General features: G+C 36.6%; 3 protein-coding genes across 4 annotated transcripts; 1 reads left to right on the top strand and 2 right to left on the bottom strand.

Annotated features, from left to right (window-relative positions):
* Positions 1-1304: 1304 nt before the first annotated feature.
* LOC132162009 (non-specific lipid-transfer protein Cor a 8.0101) lies at positions 1305-2030 on the bottom strand. The gene is made up of 2 exons (XM_059572252.1): positions 1591-2030; positions 1305-1505 (listed from the first exon to the last, which is right to left on the bottom strand). Exons 1-2 carry the CDS (start codon positions 1926-1928, stop codon positions 1496-1498), a joined length of 348 nt encoding a protein of 115 aa, XP_059428235.1. The 5' UTR covers positions 1929-2030; the 3' UTR covers positions 1305-1495.
* A 9381-nt stretch (positions 2031-11411) lies between these two features.
* On the bottom strand, positions 11412-13301 carry LOC132191915 (uncharacterized). 2 transcript variants are annotated; one of them, XM_059607047.1, is made up of 3 exons: positions 12013-13301; positions 11762-11854; positions 11412-11634 (listed from the first exon to the last, which is right to left on the bottom strand). In XM_059607047.1, the coding sequence occupies exons 1-3, from the start codon at positions 13212-13214 to the stop codon at positions 11544-11546; spliced, it is 1386 nt and encodes a 461-aa protein (XP_059463030.1). In that variant the 5' UTR covers positions 13215-13301; the 3' UTR covers positions 11412-11543. The 2 variants fall into 2 exon arrangements, with proteins under 2 accessions (XP_059463030.1, XP_059463031.1); XM_059607048.1 differs by lacking the exon at positions 11762-11854.
* A 3983-nt stretch (positions 13302-17284) lies between these two features.
* LOC132192084 (expansin-A4-like) lies at positions 17285-19346 on the top strand. The gene is made up of 3 exons (XM_059607288.1): positions 17285-17542; positions 17646-17958; positions 18590-19346. The coding sequence occupies exons 1-3, from the start codon at positions 17392-17394 to the stop codon at positions 18891-18893; spliced, it is 768 nt and encodes a 255-aa protein (XP_059463271.1). The 5' UTR covers positions 17285-17391; the 3' UTR covers positions 18894-19346.
* Positions 19347-19946: the final 600 nt, after the last annotated feature.

Genomic DNA, 19946 nt, shown 5'->3' with positions numbered 1-19946 from the left:
ATCCACCTTACCCTTGAGAAGCTTCTCTCGTCTCATTCAAAGGCCCGTATCATCCAAACCAGATATACCCGTTGGCTACCATAAAGAAAGGTTCCTCCTACTTCTTCCGGAAGGCCCAAGGTTCAGCCCATCTCATGAATTTGAATTTGAACTTTATGACCTTTATGGGTACCTTTTATCTCATGAACTACGACTCGAACAAACGCATGCCAACCAGTTCCTCCAAGGCTGCCTCCGTGTGTTCACCTCGTCAGCAGGGCAAGAGACGTCATCTTTTACACTTCTCTTCTTCGTTGTGTTTGAAAGAAAACATCGGCACCTAGTAGAGGCTGCCGGCTGGCCTATTGTTAACTACTCTGCACCCACGGCTCTCACTGCCTTACGCGAACACTTGTTTCTTCAAGTCCCTCCATGAATGTGTTGGTTCAAACTGGATATGTTGTATAAAATTATTTTACGCACCAATGACTTCCTCATCTCCTCTTAGCAAATTTGATCTTCTCTTTGTCAGCATCGATAGAGACTTGTTTCTAGCACTAGAAATTTCTATATTTTCATTAATTTACTATAATTTACCATCTTCAGGGGATTTTTTTTTTTTTTTTTTTCATCTTTGAGAAATTTTCTTGTCTTTCTAGATCGCTTTGACTATCGTCATAAGAACAGAAATGTTGTAATGAAGTTTTCAGTTTTTGGAGTAGTCAAATTCGATTTTTCTCTTTTTACAAAGCTATAATTTCTTGGCCTGTTGGAATTTTGGATGGAAGACACGTTGGTTTTTTTTTTTTTTTTCTACGTCATCCATGTTCTCCACCCTCCATGCATCCACGTTATTGCCTCTGCTTTCATTTCACTTGGATTATTCAATTGACCATTCATAATTATTTTCCTCTGTCAGCAACAAGAACTAAGCTTTTAATTTTCTGCTGTTTTTGGCCGTGTTCGAAATGTGTCTTTATCTTCTCTCTTCCGTTTGCAATGGGTCTTCTTTTTCCGGCCAAAGCAAAATTTACAATGCATGCATGTTTCATTTTTCAATCTTCTAAGTTTTTATGAGTATCAAATCTCTATTGGAAGGGTGAGGGATACTTATAATTCTTTATTCTTAAATTCATAAATTTAAGTTGTTCATATCTTATTTAAACCTTTAAAATAAGTCATATTTTAGCATTTAATAAAGAAACATAACTTATTAAATTCTTTGGCAGTAGCTACCTCATTAAAATGATGAAGCATGGCTTAACAGTGAAGTAACCGTGTAAACAACAAAAAATATTGCACATGAAATCGGAGACCGAGAAAGATGAACATAACATAAGTAGCATAGATTTTATAAGTGGTAATTTCATAGATGGACCGACCGGAGCTACAACAAAGACACGACCGTAATCACTCGAGAAATCAAGTGGATCGAGCCCCATCCGGGCTCGACAATTTTGCTTTTATTCCCAACGCTACTCATCTCCGGCGGCCGCAAATCGCTGCTCTATCATCCTCACTTCACGCTGCAACAAAATGAAAAAGCTTTAATTTCAGCGAGAGAAAAGTTGAAACAAAAATCCATAAATTTAAATCTAATTAATTGTTTACTTGTTGCAGTTGGTGGAGGGGCTGATCTTGTAAGGAATGTTGACACCACACTTGCCGGGGAGGCCAGCAGCAAGATTAGGGTTGAGGCCAGCGATGCCTTTGGCTGTATCTTTCAAGCAGTTGCAAGCGGACTGGCGGTCGGACGTGGTCCTGGAGGCGTCGTTTACAGCCCTGACGCCCTTGCAGCAAGAGGGAGGAAGAACGCCGCCGTTCTTCAGGTAGAGCACGCATGGCGTGAGGTTGCCTTTTATCTGTGGGCATGTCAGGGACGCCCGGGCAACGGGTGCGGCCACCATCATGCACAAGAGGACCGCGCATACCAACTTAAGGCTACCCATCGCGCGCGTGATCGTGCGTACGTACGTGTTGAGAAAAAAAGGAAGAGGAAACTTGAGCTTGAATTTGGAAGGTGGGTGTGGGTGAGTGTGAATGTTGATGAGTGTGGTGTTTATATAGAGAGAAGTGGCGGGGAGGAGCTAAGTGTGTACAAGCCATGCATGCAGCGAAGCGTTGGAGATCAGGGAAATGGGCGCGCGGGTGGTTGGTTGTTGGCCCAAATTCAATGCTCTCTATCTTTCTTGCCTCTAGCATACTGTAATGCCAAATTAACAAGAAAACATCATTTTTCAATTTATTTAAATTGAAAAATATTTAGTTAGTTATAGTAGAAAAATATTTTTGTCCACTCATTAAAAAATAAAAATATCTCTTAATTATAACTAACTAAATATTTTCTGATTAAGGATCCTGTTGTTCCGAATACAAGATGCAAAGAAACCAGTTTTGGAACAAATGTTTTATTCGGACGTCATACACCATATGTCGTTAAAAGCGAAATGCAATTTTTTTTTTTTTTTTTTGGAGAAAAGAAATGCCAACATTTGTTGTCGCATAGTTGAACTCTGAAAGACATCAGCGCCAGGCAGTACTGCAAGTCTGAAATATTGAATATTCACTCCATAATATGCTTAAAAAATAAGTTTGGGAGGTGGCGTTAAAACTAGTCTACTATAATGGCGCCGCCAGATTCCCGAACTTGTTTATAGGTGTTCAGACTGTTTTCAATTTCAAATGAACTAATATCTAGTGGATAGGTTTTTTTTTTTTTTTTTTTTTTTTTTCACTAAAATAGTGGAAGACAAAAATATTTTATATTATAATTAACTAGATATTATTTGTTTCATTTGAGATGAAGAAAATCCTGTTCCATAAGTAATAGAGTAATATTAGTTTTCCTACTTATTTATAACATTTATTTTATATCAGCCGACAATTTTTAATAGTTACTTCAAAATAAAAGTGCATTTCACTTAAAAGGCATTACATTAATCATATGAGAAATGAGTAGGAAAAAATACTAGGCTCTAAATTTTATTTTATTTTCGAAAATGTCTATTGAACTGCAGGGAAGGTAATTGCAAGGAATCTCCCATACTAGGAATTTCGATCCGATTAAAATCTTAAAAAATTGCAAACATACTAACATAATGTATTACTCGCCATCTTAGCCGAAACTTTTTTAACATTTTTGGTTAGGGTCATGATACAGGGAACGCTGGCGTGCTTAACAGTTCATGCACGCTAGCCAAATTTTTTTTTTTAATATTTTTAATTATATATATATATAAAAAAAAAAAAAAAAATTTTGGCTGGCGTGCGCACATGAACTGTTCATGCACGCTAGCGTTCCCTTTAACATTACCATTTTGGTTAAGTTGGTTTTGCGCTGATTTTGAGTTCGAGCTCCGTCGACAATGTTTTTTTTTAATAAGTTGAGTCAATTGTTTGTGTTGTACATACACTTATGAGGCTTGTGTCTTACATTGAGAAAGCGTAAAATAATATAAGTACTGCATAGTTAATATACCTAAATGGACTCAAACTTATTAACTTACACTTTTAGACTAAAAATAATGTCATAATATATATATATATATTAATTTACTCTTATTTAATTCTATTAATTTGATGTTTCTCTCAGCAACAGTTTGGTCATGTAAAAACGATTTTGTTTTCTTCAACCACGTGCAATTACCTGTTTGCTCCGTGGTTCAAGCTTATCTTAAATCTATTTATCCGTATATAATCAACATTGAGCTACGAGCCTCCTTTGCTTCATCATCTACCAGTACCATCCTTCTGATCCTGTGACTAATAAAATAATTTATGAAAACTGGAAGGGAGACAATAATATTGTGTTAGAGCACTAGGAGTAGATGCTCTATATGTTATTCTCTTCTCTAAGTTTAAGAAAAATTTCAAAAAAATCGCAAAAATCTACTCACATCAGATTATCTATATTTAACCAACCCCCAATGGTTGCTACAGTGTTTCTCGTTGTACATGGAACTTTCCTACGCATTATTTTAATATAAACATTTATCTTTCCTCTCTTCTCTTTCATCTTTTTGTTTTTAATTGGCAATTGTGTGAAAAAAAAAAAAAAAAAAAGTGAGTAAATAGAGAACTTGTATTTTGTAAACAAATAATATTTTAATGGTATAGAAAAAGGTAATAGCAGTTATTGTGAAATATATTTTCATAAAGAAGTAAAATGTAGTTCTGCATCTTAAACTTAGAAAAAAATCAAAGAAAAAATGTTGCTAGTGCTCTTCTATACCATTCCCATCATCGTGTGATATTTTGCATTTGGAGCTTAGTTATCATCATCTAAACAGCTTTAATCAATTAATAAATTAGATTTTTGAACGCAGCAATCATATAGTTGAACAGAAAACTGAGATTATTGTCATGCTTTTATGACGTGCATGGAATGAGGAGATGTGCCATTCTTAAAGAAGTGCTTGCAGTTTAAGAGACAAAATTTTAGCATAATTTTTTTCTTATTTTTCATTTTTTTTTTGAAAATAAAATAAAATTTGAAGTAATAACATTCTATGTGCTCTTTTTTTTATTTGGTATTTAAAAAAAGAAGAAGATATTTTTCTTCATAAAAATGATTAATTTTTTTTTAAAATGGTCATTGTTATAAAGAAAAATACATTTTTTTATAAAATAAAAAAAAAAAACTACATAAGATATTATTGCTTAAGAATTTTTTATTTTGTTTTGTTTTTTTAAATAACCACATAAAAAAAAAAAAAAAGAACCAAAATTATGCCCTTTATCATTTCTCCGTAATGGGGTTTGAATACATGCAATAGTATCATTTTCTGCAGTTTGGTATGCTGCAGAGTGCAGAGTGCAGGCACATCATGTAATGGGCCTAATGGCACGTCTTTTTAACAGCTCACCGTATTCTATGGAGCCCATTACGGCTGTTACAGTGTAAAAACGACCTGTTTCGGGGCACAGTACAAGTGTACATTGATTGTTGTACAATTTAACTCTGTCGTCCACGTAGAATAGAGCACTGATTCACAGCACGCGGCGTGAGTGACACGTCCGTGCAAAAAAAATCTTTTTTTTTTATTTTGGGAGGATACCTCTTAATAAAGTGAGAAAATCTAGGGTGACGACAACAACACACGTACCGAGATTTCGGGATGACGTGCAGCACCGACGCTGTGTGGTGCCGGCAGCATGGGGCACGTGTTACCATCTCTCTGTGTTGCCTACACGTTTGTCTTGTCCATTTCATTGTGGACCATTACCTACGGCATTGCGTATCAGTACTCTCTTCTCTTCTTTTGGTTTTCTGCCAGAAAAGCTCCGTAAAAATGACAACCGGAGGTAGTGGAGGAAGAAGAAATAGATACAAGACAAAATATGGTATGAATTGATTAAAGAGAGATGAGGGGTTAACGTTTTGTTTGGAAATTATTTTGAGATATGAGCTATGTGCTCCGTTTGTTAAACGGTTTTGGGGTTTTAGTGGTCTAATACTGTAACAAAAATTGATTGATGTAAAAAACAAAAAAAAATATTTTTTTTGGAAAAGTAAAAGTGTTTAGTATGAAAAAATGAAAAAAAAAATTATTTTGTAATAATTTTTTTATTTGAATAGTAATAATAAAAAATAATTGATGTAATGTAAAAAATAAATGAATGTTGAAAAAATATAAAAGTGAAATGAATAGATTTAATCAAAATGGTTTACAACACTCACCCAATCTCATTGATTTGTTAATTGCTGTCTGGGCTAAGTCAGGTCCCGGCCCAAGTATGATTTCACTTTTTATCCGGTTGACGACAATCCGTTTAGTTTCTTCTTTTATAAAGCCCAGGTATATTTTATTGCCAGTGGGCCGTTGCTTGTGGGCCGAAAGGTCATATTCCAAGCTAAGCCCATTACTGCCTTGGATGGAGCTGATCCTGAACTCTGCATATCAAAACAAAGGCTTTATTTCTTTTTTTTTGGGTGATGTGGGGCAAGTTAAGGTTCTCAAACATCTATTTCGGTGTTTGTCTCCGCATATACATATTATTTGAAAACTTTTCTCTCTAGGTCCAATGAAGGCCAATTGGGTCTCAAGGCTACATAGTAAAAGAGAGTTCACTATTGTCCCTAAAGAGCATTGGCATTGGACTAGAAAGCAACTGTAGAATGGCAAAAGAAATTTGTCTTTAAAAAAAAAAAAAAAATTGAGCACATAGGCATATGTGTGATGGAGGTGATCACGGTTATTAATTAACTAGGTGGAGACGTCAGGACGATGACAGGGAGGAGTTGGGAGCTTCAACGATGAGTCATAGAGTGTATGTTGGGATGGATGAGCTTCAACAGCAAGCTTCACCTGCGACTTATGTATGGAAAATAAAGAGATCCGTTAAAAAAAAAAAAAAGAAGCAAAAATAAAATTATTAAAAGATTATTTTCAATATAGTAGAAAAAGATTTTGAAAGTGAGATGTATGGTATTTTAAAAAATGGTAAGTTAAAATATAAAAAAAATTAGATTTATTTTTTATTTTTTATTTTTTATTTTTTATTTGTTAAAACTCCCCTAATATAGATGGGATTTGTTCCCAAATTCCTTATTCAACAATGAGAGACTTCAACTTTATCAGTTGAGTCAATAAAAATATATACATTTATTTTTAAAAAAAACTTTTGATCATATCCCTATTATAAATTGATGTAGTACTTTACGTATTAACCACTAAAATATAGACTACCACATGATTGTCAATGTAACACTCAATTCCACAAAATATAGATTGCCCCCATAAACTTGTAAAGAAATTATCATAAAACCTATAATTAATATCCCAAATATTTAACTTACCTCCTAACCCTTTTCTCTCCCCACTCTTTCACGGTGGCCTAGTCCTCAAATGGAATTATTGGCGTTCGATTGCTATAAAAACCTTGCAGTGAATGGCCTCATGTTTTAATATAGATAGAGTTTTCCTCCAAACTAGATTGGAGAAACTTAATTCTTTCAATTTAGTCTATAAAAATGATATGTGTCATTTGAACTTATGAGATGCAAATGTTTTTTTAATAACATGGACAAAAATTGGAATAAATAATATTAAAAACTCGTGTGTATATCACATATTATTCAAAAAAATGACATGTTATTTTTATAGGAAAACTCTGTCCATGCAAGGTTTTTATAGCAATCGAACGCCAATAATTCCATTTGAGGACTTCAAATGAAAAATGCATTTGGTTTGAAGAATTGGTTAGTCACTTTACATGCAACTCTAAAATAAATAAGTCAATGTAAGTGATTTTAACTGAGATAAGCCATGACTAATAATAAACCTATTAACTCAAACAGTAAAACCTGCTAGAAATGGAGGCATGTAAGGGACAAGATTAAGGTGGTAAATTAAAATGACTCTATCATTAACAAGGCTTCCACACAACTATTGCTTGCCATAAAACACATCTAAATTTCGTATTAACAATCAGCCTCCAATTGCCTTTCACCATCATGGTACCCAAAAACTAGTATTTATGTTAAATCACCAATGGTTTCAAGATATTAAGGTGATATGACCTTTAATAAGTAAAGTTCAAATTTTGGAATATTTAATTAAAATAGGAGATGAATTACAGATATATGATCTGTTAATTTATTTTTTGTCTTGGCTGGATTCCAGTGAACAAAATACCTATAGTTAACATGTTCGGTTTAAGTGTGCAGTGCGTGAATGAGTAAATGGTTGAAATTTGAAGCCTCGTCTGCACTGCGTTTGGACGAGATGGCTGAACAAGAATACCCGAGAGCCTCATCTTCAAATTCGTCTGCAAACCGTTCAGACGAGAAGACTAAAGTGTCTACCCGAGAGCCTTGTTTGCAACGTCGTCTACAAATCGTTTGGACGAGAAGACTTAAGTGTCTACCTAAGAGCCTCATCTGCAATCTCGTCTGCAAGCCGTGTGGATGCGCCGTGCCGGAGTATTAGGGTTTAGCGTTTTTAACCTAGTTCCTCTTGACGAGCTTACTTCCCATCCAGACGCCCCGTGCAATTTAAGTCTATTTTCATATAGAGTTTGTGTCAATTAGATTAGGTGTACAGATCTGTATAACTACGAATTCTGAATCTATAGTTCGTGAGAATTGTGCTAAGAGAGTTTTTGTTTTAGAGCGTTAATTCTCTTTCTTAGAGTTAGGATCTTTTGATCGTCCTTGGTGATAAAGCAATTGTAGTCAACCGGAGTTCCGATGAAGGGAGATCACGTAGAATGAACAGTTCAGATGTTCTAGGAGAACTATTGCGGTAGCGGATATGTAGGTCGCTTGTATAGTACACAGGAGTGTCAAGTCTTTGACGTTGTGTAATTTCTTGTTATTCTATTGATTTAGTAATTTCTTAGGTTTGACTGTCCTTGGAGAGGTTTTACATTTTAGAGAATTGTCTAAATGGTTTTTTTTTCGTAACAAAATCTATGTGTTCATGATTGATTGATTTTACATTCCGCATATATTTGTTGAAGACTCTGTTTATTCATGTTTGAGTGTGAACAATCTCATGACATTTGCTCTCAAACTACGTTAAATTATCAATTATCTCAAACACTTAAATTAATAAAAAAATGATGAATTTAATCAGTTAATTAATATTGCAACAACTTAAATTTAACTTTTAAGGTTCATGCTCGACCTTAAAATGCTTGACCTTCAACCTAAGTACAAGTGATAAATATCAAAGGTAGCACCTAGAGAAAGAAGAAACCTATCTCACTTTAATTGAAGGAACAAGCAAAGCAAGTGTCAAGTTCAATTTATAGTTCTTAGTCACTCACCAGCACAAAATACTTTTCTTGTTCATAGTGGACATCCATTTTTAGAACTACCTGTCCAATAAGTCAACCAAGTTGAGGAATAGACAATGATTCGTGAGAAACTGAGCTTCTTTTAGGGGCCCATCCTATTTAGAGATGCTGAAAGAATTTGTCACAATGATTTTATTGTCTGAACAATCTAAAATGTCGTCACTACAACTTCCTCAAATAAATATTTTGGCACTTTTTAATTCCGAGTTAAAACCCACACTCTTCATAAAATGGCAAGAAAAATGTTGGAGTACTACGATCATTACCAACAAACTCGTGTGGCCGTCTATGAGCATTCACATTGATCACCTTAGCAGAAGCTTAGTTAAATTTAGTAAAAAATATCATTTTTTTCTATTTTAACTATCAAATTTTTTAAAGTACATACATTCGACTCAGTATTATACTCATAGGTTGCAATAATATTCACCTCAAAAAAAAAAAAAAAAAGGTTGCAATAATATTTAAGTGCTTTTTGTTGATGGAAAAAAAGGATGTTTAGGTAGGAACGATAAATACTACTGGGATCCAGCTTCTATGCGTTAGTTCTCACTACCACATAGTTGCAGTTGCCCAAAACGGCAACGTTTTGGGCACTAAAAAGTAGGTTTCTTTTAAAAAATAATAAACAAATCATTAAAAATTATATAAAAAAAAATTCAATAATTAAAAAACTAAAAATATTAAAAAATTTAAACAAAAAAACCTAAAATATAAAAAGAAAATATAAAAACCAAAGGAGTGGCTAGAGCCACCTCGCATGGCCGATCTACGGGTGGTTCGGCCACCCTCAAAAGGGCAAAAAAAAAAAAAAATTGGTTTGGTTTTGGGGTGGCCGGACGGACAAACCCCATGGGGTTGGTTTGGCCACCCCCATACCAGCTGTGAGGGGCCCCAAAAGCCATGAGCCACCCCCGTTTGGCCTGTCGGTGAACCACCCCCCATGGCTGGTATGGGGGTGGCCGAACCACCCCGATGGCCCTTGGAGGTGGTCTGGCCACCCAAAAAAACCAAACACAATTTTTTTTAATTTTTCTTTTGCCCTTTTGGGGGTGGCCAGACCACTCCCAATGGCTATGGGGGTGGTTCGTCCACCTCTAGATTGGCCATGAGAAGTGGCTCCTGCCACCCATTGGCCAACATGGGGAGGCTGGCTGGAGCCACCCCTTTAGTTTTTATATTTTTGTTTTTTAGTTTTAAATTTTTAATATTTTTACTTTTTTAATTATTGATTTTTTTTAAAAAAAGAAATTTAATGATTTCTTTATTTATATACTTACTTTTTCACTACCCAAAATGGTACGGTTTTGGATAATAACATCTATGCGGTAGTTTTCACTACCACATAGAAGTAGGATCCATAAAAGTCATTGAAATTAATTATCTACCTATTCAAAGCTGCGCCCACATTATTATTATGGAGCCCCGAGCCACCCACCATAAAACTCACAAATTACCGATTAAAACAAAAACTTGGGAGCATCACTCACAACATTGATTAGGTCTACAAGTGACAAGAAAGTGGCAGTCACTTTTGGATTTGGATCCGCTGGAATTCCTAGGGGAATTCTAGTTTCTGAAATTTCAGATTCAGGCCATCTATTTTCATTCAAGAGTCATTATCCTGCCATGTGTCCCACTATTAATAAAATAATAATAAATTTGTAATGATATTAATGATATTAATAATCATCATTATTTTATTAGTAATGAGACACGTGGCAAGATAATGGCTCTTGGATGAAAATAAATGGCTTGGATCTGAAATTTTATAAACTAGAATTTCCCTAGGAATTTCAGGGGATCCGAATCCGTCACTTTCACAATCCATAAGGCATTGTGGTCGGAGGAGTATTAATTAAATGATTTAATTTTAATTTTTTATTATGAATTTAATATTTTGAAGTAAGTGGTATTTTAATATAGTATTAAAGTAGAGGTCTTGAATTTAAACTTTACTTTCATAATTTACTTATTATTTAAATTTAATTAAATATTCTACCTATTAAGTCTCACGTAAAAAAGAGCATTACGGTGATTTAATAATTGTTAAACTACTACAGTGAAATCACACGTAAGAAAGGGTATTGGAATATTAATTAGGGTTAAATACAAAAGTGATCCATGTGTTTTTGGTGTTTATCAAATTAGTCTTTGGGTTTTCAAAAGTGATAAAATTAATCATTGTGCTTTTTGACATAAAATAAATCATTTTGTTTACTTCCGTTAGTGGGCCGTTTGACACACCTAGGAAAAAGAAAAAAGAAAAAAAAAAGCCAATTGGTTCAATCACGTTGCACCACGTATACCATTTCCGCATAATCATTGCCTAGCAATTTGTTAAATCAGTTTTCCATTTGGTCCCTTGCTCCACTTTAGCCCTACCACATTACCAGAAATAAAATCACACTCACTCCATCATCAAATCGATGTTTTCTTATATGCCTAACCTAACGCCGTTGCCCTTACATCACCATTCGGTCCATTCTTCACTTATAACCGGGAATTGCCTCAGTAAAAACAGTCCATTAACGGAAGTAGACAGAATAATTCCATTTACATCGTCAAAAAAATACAAAGACTAATTTTATCAATCTTGAGAAGTCAAGGTCTGATTTTGATACACACCAAAAGCATAAGTACCCATTCTGTATTTAACGCTGATTCAATTAGCACAAATAGTGTTTTAACGTGAAAGAGTAAAACAGCTCATCAGTACATCAGGGAGCTATATATGCCCATGTTAATTACATGAGAGCTAGCTAGGCTAGGTTCAATGTGCTAGGCTCTCCAAAATGTCTCTTCTTAAATTCCTTATTGGTTGATTTCTCCTCCAAATCTATCTTCTCACGCCTGCAAGTTTAAGAAGTGTAAGAGGCACCCCATTAGCACATTAGAGTAATGCTATTTAATTAGAAAGAGATCGATAACAACAATCAATAAAATGATTGCATAAGAACATGGAATAAATAGAGAATACCTAATACCATAATTTGCTCCTCGCGCTTCCTTATTGGTTGATTTCTCCTCCAAATCTATGGTTGATTTCTCCTCCAAATCTATCTTCTTACGCCTGCAAGTTTAAGAGGCATCCCATTAGCACATTAGCACTTACACAAGACATAAAAAAGTAAACCCACTGAAATCTGACAAATATATAAAGAAAAGAAAGGCAGCAGAGTATTATAGATTTTCAATATTTCAAATCAAGTAGGAAAACAAGAAACTTACACTATGTTGCAAAATGCCAAGGCTGCGCAGGTTGTTCGTTCCATGGCATACTTTTGGTCACAGACAACCTCTATATCTAAAGTCTTCATTCGGGGCATAGGAGAAACATGAACTACAACACAACGAATATAGTCAGTTTCATCTGAGAACTGTAAAAGGCAGAACCTTTGCTTCTCGAGATGGAAGAAGCGAGGAGGGCGTCCCCCTTCGTCCAAGATTCCATAATCTTGGTAAAAAAACCTTCCGTGACCTTTAAGACACCCTTCTAGCCACATATTTAAATCCAAATCGTAGGCAATGAATAGCATATCATCTGACAATGCCTCCTCGCGTTTGATCCAGTATAGAGTGTTGCCGGCACTTACAGAGCTTCCGGGCCAACTATCACAAATAAGTTTGTGGAGGAAGCGCTTAGCAGGCGCAAGCCTTCCCCAAGACCTATGACGCACATTATAGGCATAGAAGGTAGCAAAAGAGTAATGAGCATTTGGACGGTAAGCCACAATAACCCTTTCCGGATTCTCAACAACTGCAGAAACGACTATAGATTCCGGATATTGAAAAGGATAATTTGGTGGGTTAGGGAGAGCTTCCCATTTTCCATTGTCGACGTCAAAAACCTCACCCCAACAAGGATGAAGAAGAGGAGGTGTTTGAGAAAAACTATTACGGAGATAAATCTTGTTCCCTAGAACCGAAATTTCCGAAACAGATCTCCCATAGAGCATCGGAGAAACAGGGACAAATTCCTTACCTACCTGCGGAGTAAACCTTAATCTGTAGGACTCCCGAATCTCCCGTGACGACGGATTAGAAATGTTCACTCCCCCAAAGGAGTAGACGTGGGGGCCTAGGGTTGCTAAGGGAGCCTTCGTGGGAACCATTCCTTTCCAAAAGTGACGGAGCCGTTTTGGGTAGACCTTGCCGCGACCGTCAGCCTGAACACTAATGGTATACCACTTTGTATGCGTCCACCGAGTTCCATCATCATCCGTCGCAGTACGAATCCCACTCACACAGAAAACGATGTCGTAAGAAAAACAACCAGCAGGTGGTCCAGCCGCCGTGCAGAGCGGCCGTGCCGAGGTGTCCACCCTTGGAGTCGTTGTTCGAATATTTAGGGATGAGCGGCTGCGTGAGTAAATCGTTTTTCTTCTTTTTGGAATGAATTCGTCCCTGGAGTATTTGTGAATAGTACTCATGACCGAAGAAGGAAGGGTAGAGTGTTGGGGAAGAAGGGCTTCGCAAAAATTAGGTTAGACTTGGGGAGGCGGCGTGATTTTTTTGGGAAATGGGAATAAGAAGGTGAAGAAGGGCTATTTATAAATAAATAAATTAAAAGGTGAAGAAGGGCTTAATACGCGGGTAAAGGAGAAAACGGCACATGTAATTTGTAAATAAGCTGAGCTGGGCTGCGGCCCATTCTGCATTCTGTTTGAATGATGTTTGTTAGTTGGGCCTAGTCCCCAACCTTGAACCTCAACCCAAATCATTTTTCTCATCTTCCTCTTTCATTTCGTAGAAGGCAAAACACAACCACCACACTACAAAATGTAGACAAAACGCATTAAAGTTTGTCACTGTCATCCCATGGGCCCACTTGGGGTGGCTGCCAGTTTCAGAACTACCAAAGAGAGAGAGAGATATAGGCGGACTGAGAGAGATACCAGACGGCGACGTCTAGCGTGGCTGGTGTCGGGCAGTAGTGTTGTTGAAGGTTATTATTTTTTTTTTTATAGTAAGAATGGTGGGTTAAATCTTTTGTTTTGTTAGCATGCATTTATTTTGTTCCAAGCTGACGTGGTGACCTCTGAATGATTGCATAAAAGCCTTGTTTTGTGCATCGTCTACACTCCACTCTCGTTAAAGTTTTGTTTGGAAATTGTTTAGAATCTCATTGATTTCTTATGTGCCTGTCTGGGCTAAGTCAGGTCCCGGCCCAAGTATGATTGGGGACAGTCCCTTTAGTTTCTTCTTTTATAAGGCCCAGGCATATTTTATTGCATGTGGGCGGGAAGGTAATATTACAAGCTAAGCCCATTACTGCCTGGGATAGAGCTGATCTTGCACTCTGCATATCAAAACAAAGGCTTGATTCCCCTTTTCCCCCTCTCCCGCTTTGAATTTAAAAAAAATTAAAAAAAAAATGGCTTGATTTCTGTTTTTTGGGTGATGTGGAACACGTTGAGGTTCTCAAATATCTATTTCGGTGTTTGTCTTCGCATATACATATTATTTGAAAACTTTTCTCTCTAGGTCCATTGGGGAAGGCCCATTGGGTCTCAAGGCTACATAATAAAAGAGAGTTCACTATTGTCCCTTAAGAGCATTGGCATTGGACTAGAAAGCAACTGTAGAATGGCAAAACAGCATGAGCACAGAGGCATATGCGTGATGGAGGTGAGCATGGTGGGACGAATTGCTTGGCTTCGCGTGGTGGTGGCAACGTCGGGATGATGACAAGGAGGAGTTGGGAGCTTCAACCAAGAGTCATAAACCCTAATGTTATTCCCAATAAGTAATTCAATCGGCTGAGGACCACGCGTTATGAAGTGAAGGTCACTAGTTCGAATCTCCTCTCCCCCTTTTTGTGTGAACATGTCAAAAAAAAAAAAAAAAAAAAAATCCCTAATGGTTTTAAATTCCTCTCTCCCCTAATATAGATGGGATTTGTTATCAAATTCCTTATTCAACAATGAGAGACTTCAACTTTATCAGTTGAGTCAATAAAAATATATACATGTATTTTTTTTTTGTTACTTTTGATCATATCCCTATTATAAATCGATGTAGTTTACGTATTAACGACTAAAATATAGACAACCACTTGATTGTCCATGTGACACTCAATTCCACAAAATATAAATTGTACAATGAATTTCCAAAGAAATTATAACAAAAGCTATAATTAATATCCCAAATATTTAATTTTCCTCCTAACCCTTCCCTCTCCCCACTCTTTCACGGTCTCATTCCTAGCTTGACCTAGTCCTCGAATGGAATTATGGGCGTTCAGTTGCTATAAAAACCTTGCATTTAATGGCCTCATGTTCTAATAGTACCATCCAGTTGTAAAAAAAAAATTACAGCACATTTTCTGTAGTTTTTTCATCGTTCTATATTTACTTCCATGCCACCATTTTTCATCGGAAAACATTCAATATTGTCCCAGCTGACTCCCTTTGAGGATGTCCCCGAGATGCCAAACTTCTCTCAAGATATAATCTTTTGAAAAGTGAGGTTTCTCCCACGACCTAAGCAATATCTCCTCATAAAGATGCACTTGTTGCCGGTGGCGGTGGGGGTAGAAGTTTGTACGGTTGGCTTCTACTTCAACGGTGTTTTACTGCCGACTTCAAAGTATGACAGTAGCGGCTTTAAACCTTGTTTGGTAGGAGACTTAATTTGCTGCTGTAACTTGAAAGCAACCAACTGACTCTTTGATAATTTGTTCCTAAAATGCCTAACAAAGTTAGGTGACTGCATAAAACCCACATCAAACTCGTGCTCTTCTGTAACAATATTCCTTACAACCCAAGCTGCTGTATTCAATTCTTCACTATCCCGCTCTCAAAGCCCGAGCACATGCATAGTGTTAAATCACCGCTTGTTCAAAATAAGAGGCGAACAACAGAAATAAAGTCTGAACTCGATTATAACTTTTGTTCTAATACTATGTCTTTATAGTGCCTTTTCTACCGCAACCTCCTCTTGGTGGTTGCCTTTACCTTGCGGGTGTTTGGATAGGATTGAACCTCTGTACGTTTATTCCGTCTCGGTGTTGAAACCGCTTTTTGTGGCCCTTATTGAGAGGACCGGGTCATTTTATGACCCATTTTCTATTTTTTCTTTGTATTGCTTGCAGCTGCGCTGTAATTTTCATTTTGGATCTGATGTTGGGAGCACACCCCATTTTCAATGTTTTAATCATGTAACCATTTTCTTATTTGATTAGGAAAAAAAAAAAAAAAAAAAAAAAAACCTTAGAGGCTCTTATTTACGTAGGTATTTGTTTACATCGATAATGTAGTTTGTATATGTGTATGTCCGTTGGAATAATTCTAAAAACTTATATTTCATTTAAACTCTTATATCATTATGCTAATGTGACAGTACTCATCAGTCATTAACCATTGAATTTTCACATGAGCTGTCGAATCAAACTAATACTAATAGTATGAAAGTGAAATATGAAATAAGTACGGGGGCATTACTTTTGTTTGTTGAGATAGTACACAATTTAAGGGAGGGCTCATAGGAAGACTGATGAGGATGTTGTCATCATAGTAACTCTCAGTCCAAAGGGCAAAGGTTGTGGGACAAATACCAGTTTGAAGATACGAAGAAGAAGCAACACCTAAAAAGGCTAAAAACCCCGTGATATTGCAGCTTCGACACGTCATCAGCTTCACAACTGGACATCCTTATTTGGTCTTCCAGCATGTCAACGGCCACCCAATCAATTTCTTCCTATATTGGACCAACTTTCCAACTGTCAATGGACACGTCAGTCACTCCCGTGCCTGCAGGTGCAACATATTGTTGCCGTCTCTCTCGTGACTCTTCAAAGTTCAAACTCCTCATAAAAGTTTGACCACACGGTTGGCTCTTTCTCCAAATTATATGGCAATTAACAAAAAAGTGATGCGAGAAGCTCTATAAGCTTGCTTTTATTTTAAGTCTCCTCCACATGTCACTTTCCTCATAATTCACTAAACAATTAACTTATCTATTAAATTTTATTGCTTAATTTTTCTCACAAATCAAATTATGTCACATGAGTTTATAGAGTACTGATTATAGTAAAGACTACTGTTAGGGGTAGGGACGGAGCCAGATTTAAATTTGGGAAGGAATTAATTGACAAAAAATACCTTAAATTATTATTTTTTTACCTTCTTTTTTTTTGTCTTAAATTTTTTTTTTCTTGTAATTTGAGGAGAACATGGCCACTGCCGGTCCCCTAAATCAGTCTCTGGTTAGGGGTACTATAAATCCCTTATAAACAAACGTTATAGTCCACGTGACATTGCACTTATCAACTACTAAACAATTCAATTTAATGGTGACAGTATAAATTACGTCAATTTGTAATTCTACATTTCACTTATACACGTCAATTTGTAAAATAGTTAGAGCGAAAGCTGTATCATAAGCATTTACCTTTATAAATCAATGCAAAGCTAGCGTAACTATAGATTTTAGCCTACCCTCTATAACTCTCTCTCTATGCCACCACAAACTCTCTCATGTGTATAAATAGCTTCCCCTTCTACTAATCCCCCCAGGGCTCAATCCATCAAGCAAGCAGTTCACTCTCTCTCTCTCTCTCTGTCTCTCTCTCTCTCTCACGCTCACACACACACAAGCAAAGGGGCAATGGCCATTACAGCAGTGAAACTTTCCCCATTCCTGTCGTTGTTTCTATTGATCCTATGTGTTGATCATGGCGCTTATGGACACTACGACGGTGGGTGGCAGACTGCCCACGCCACCTTTTATGGCGGCAGTGACGCTTCTGGCACAATGGGTAAACAAATTAACCTAAAGCTTCCAGCCAATTTACACATGTTTTATAAAAAAAACTTGTCGTATTGTTTCTGATAATGTTGCACGTGCATGGCGGTTTGCAGGGGGAGCATGTGGGTATGGTAACTTGTATAGCCAGGGATACGGGACCAAAACCGCAGCTCTTAGCACTGCTTTGTTCAACAATGGGTTGAGCTGCGGAGCGTGTTACCAATTACGATGCAGTGACGACCCTCAGTGGTGCCTCCCTGGCACCATCACTGTCACTGCCACCAACCTTTGCCCTCCCAATCCTGCTCTCTCTAACGACAATGGTGGCTGGTGCAACCCCCCTCTTCAACACTTTGATTTGGCCGAGCCTGCTTTCTTGCACGTTGCTCAATATCGAGCTGGAATTGTACCCGTACTCTTCAGAAGGTAACTTTTCTATGTAATTTCCACGTGTTTTTCTTCTTCTTGTTTTTAATGATATACAAAACATTGAAAATTATATATTAAAAAATATAAAAGACCAAAAAACAGCATTCTATAAAGAAATTCTTGAGGGTGAAGGGCAATCCATCCGGAAAGTTGCTAGCAAAGTTGGTTGTAGCGATTCATACTAAATGGTGTGAGTATTAATTAAAAAAACCCTTCTTATAAGTAAGTTGGGAAATCTAAGAGGTAGATGTACACCATTTAGGGTAGCGAGATAGAAAATTACTAAGATTGAATATTTTTGAGGTTCGGATCTGGATCTGGAATTTCTAGTGCATTAAAATAACTCCACAAAAGAAAGTCATGTGAGATGTGATGAATGAGAGCCGGTGCAAGAGACCAAAAGGGGGGGCGGTGGCGCGTGTAGCCCATCCTCATGCGTGAGAATGTCGGAAGGTTGAGCGGTGGCCGGTGATGGCGGAAGGGGTGTGCGTGGGTGGTGGAGATTGTGGGTTAATTTGTAGTACATCTAACCTCTGGAAATCCAAACAGAAAACTTAAAAAGGCTGAAAATGTTTTAAAATCTTAAACTTATGGATTCATCATTCAATTCATATGTTGGTTTTGTCAGGGTCCCATGTGTGAAGAGCGGAGGCATAAGGTTCACCATCAATGGCCATTCTTTCTTCAACCTGGTTTTGGTAACAAATGTTGGGGGAGCAGGGGATGTCCAGTCAGTGTCAATCAAGGGGTCTAGGACAGGGTGGCAACCAATGTCAAGAAATTGGGGCCAAAATTGGCAGAGCAACTCAAACCTCAACGGCCAGAGCCTCTCCTTCAAGGTCACCGCCAGTGATGGCACCACTGTCACCAACTACAATGTTGTCCCTGCCGGTTGGCAATTTGGACAGACCTTTGAAGGAGGCCAATTCTAGATCAAGTTGTGTGTTTATAAGAATTTATTCCAGAGAGCTTAGGGAGAGAGAGAAAATAAGGTGTGGCTGGTAAATGCATAATGGCAAAGTAGATATGCTTTAAAACTTGGGAGTAAAAGGTTCACCTATTTATGTTATGAGTAATGTAAGCTTTTATCCTATCATTATCTCATCATTTTGTTGTGACAGTGCCCATCGGCTTTTAAATCAGTCTTTGTTTAAAAAAAATTCAAGCGTTGATTGGCACTACAATATCAACAGAGTGAGAGATGTAAGATAAAAAGTGTGATTTCTAGCTTTACTCTTATATTATGCATATTGCTTTATATTTAGAGTGTATCATTTTCAACAAATGTACATCCCGATTTGGTTGAAAACCAAGTGTGGGGTTAAATAAGACCATTTCATGTGTATGAATCATGAATTACAAAGAATTATTAGGTTGTTATCATCTTCTCTTTTCCCTCCTCTTTTCATGATTGGTTATTTCGGTTTGAGAATGATATTGATTCCAAAAGGAAAATGTTTGAAGTACTACAATTTTTATTATAACTCTCTTACAAACAAACCTACGTAGTCGTCTACTTGAGTATCATGTGGTAATTTTTATATGACGAAATTAAGTAACAAAATTTGACATAATTTAATTATTTAGTTATTGACGTAACATGTATCACGTAAACTATCAAAATGACATGGCTCTAACGGTTAAAAAAAAATAAATTAATTAATTAAATTAAATGAGGCCGTTCTACAAAACCAAAACAATAACCATTTCACATTATCCAAAAAAGGAAAAAAGAAAGAAAAAAACAAATCATCAACATAACAACAAAATCCATGTTGCATTTTGTTCAATTAATTTTACATAAAAAATAAATACGTAAAAACCAATCTAACCAGTTCAGTTTGCAAAGGGGATGGAGGTATACAAAATTGAAAAAAAAAAAAAAAAAAAACAAAACAAAGATACCTTGATTGCGGTTGCAGACCCAAAACGCACGTTTGGAGCATCAAAAACTCGTTTAAGCCAAAATACGATTGTTTGGTAAA

This window comes from Corylus avellana, chromosome ca9, assembly GCF_901000735.1.
Source record: "Corylus avellana chromosome ca9, CavTom2PMs-1.0".
NCBI classification, from domain to species: Eukaryota; Viridiplantae; Streptophyta; class Magnoliopsida; order Fagales; family Betulaceae; genus Corylus; species Corylus avellana.
Note: the sequence above shows the minus strand (reverse complement) of the source record. Positions and strands in the feature narration are given on the sequence as shown.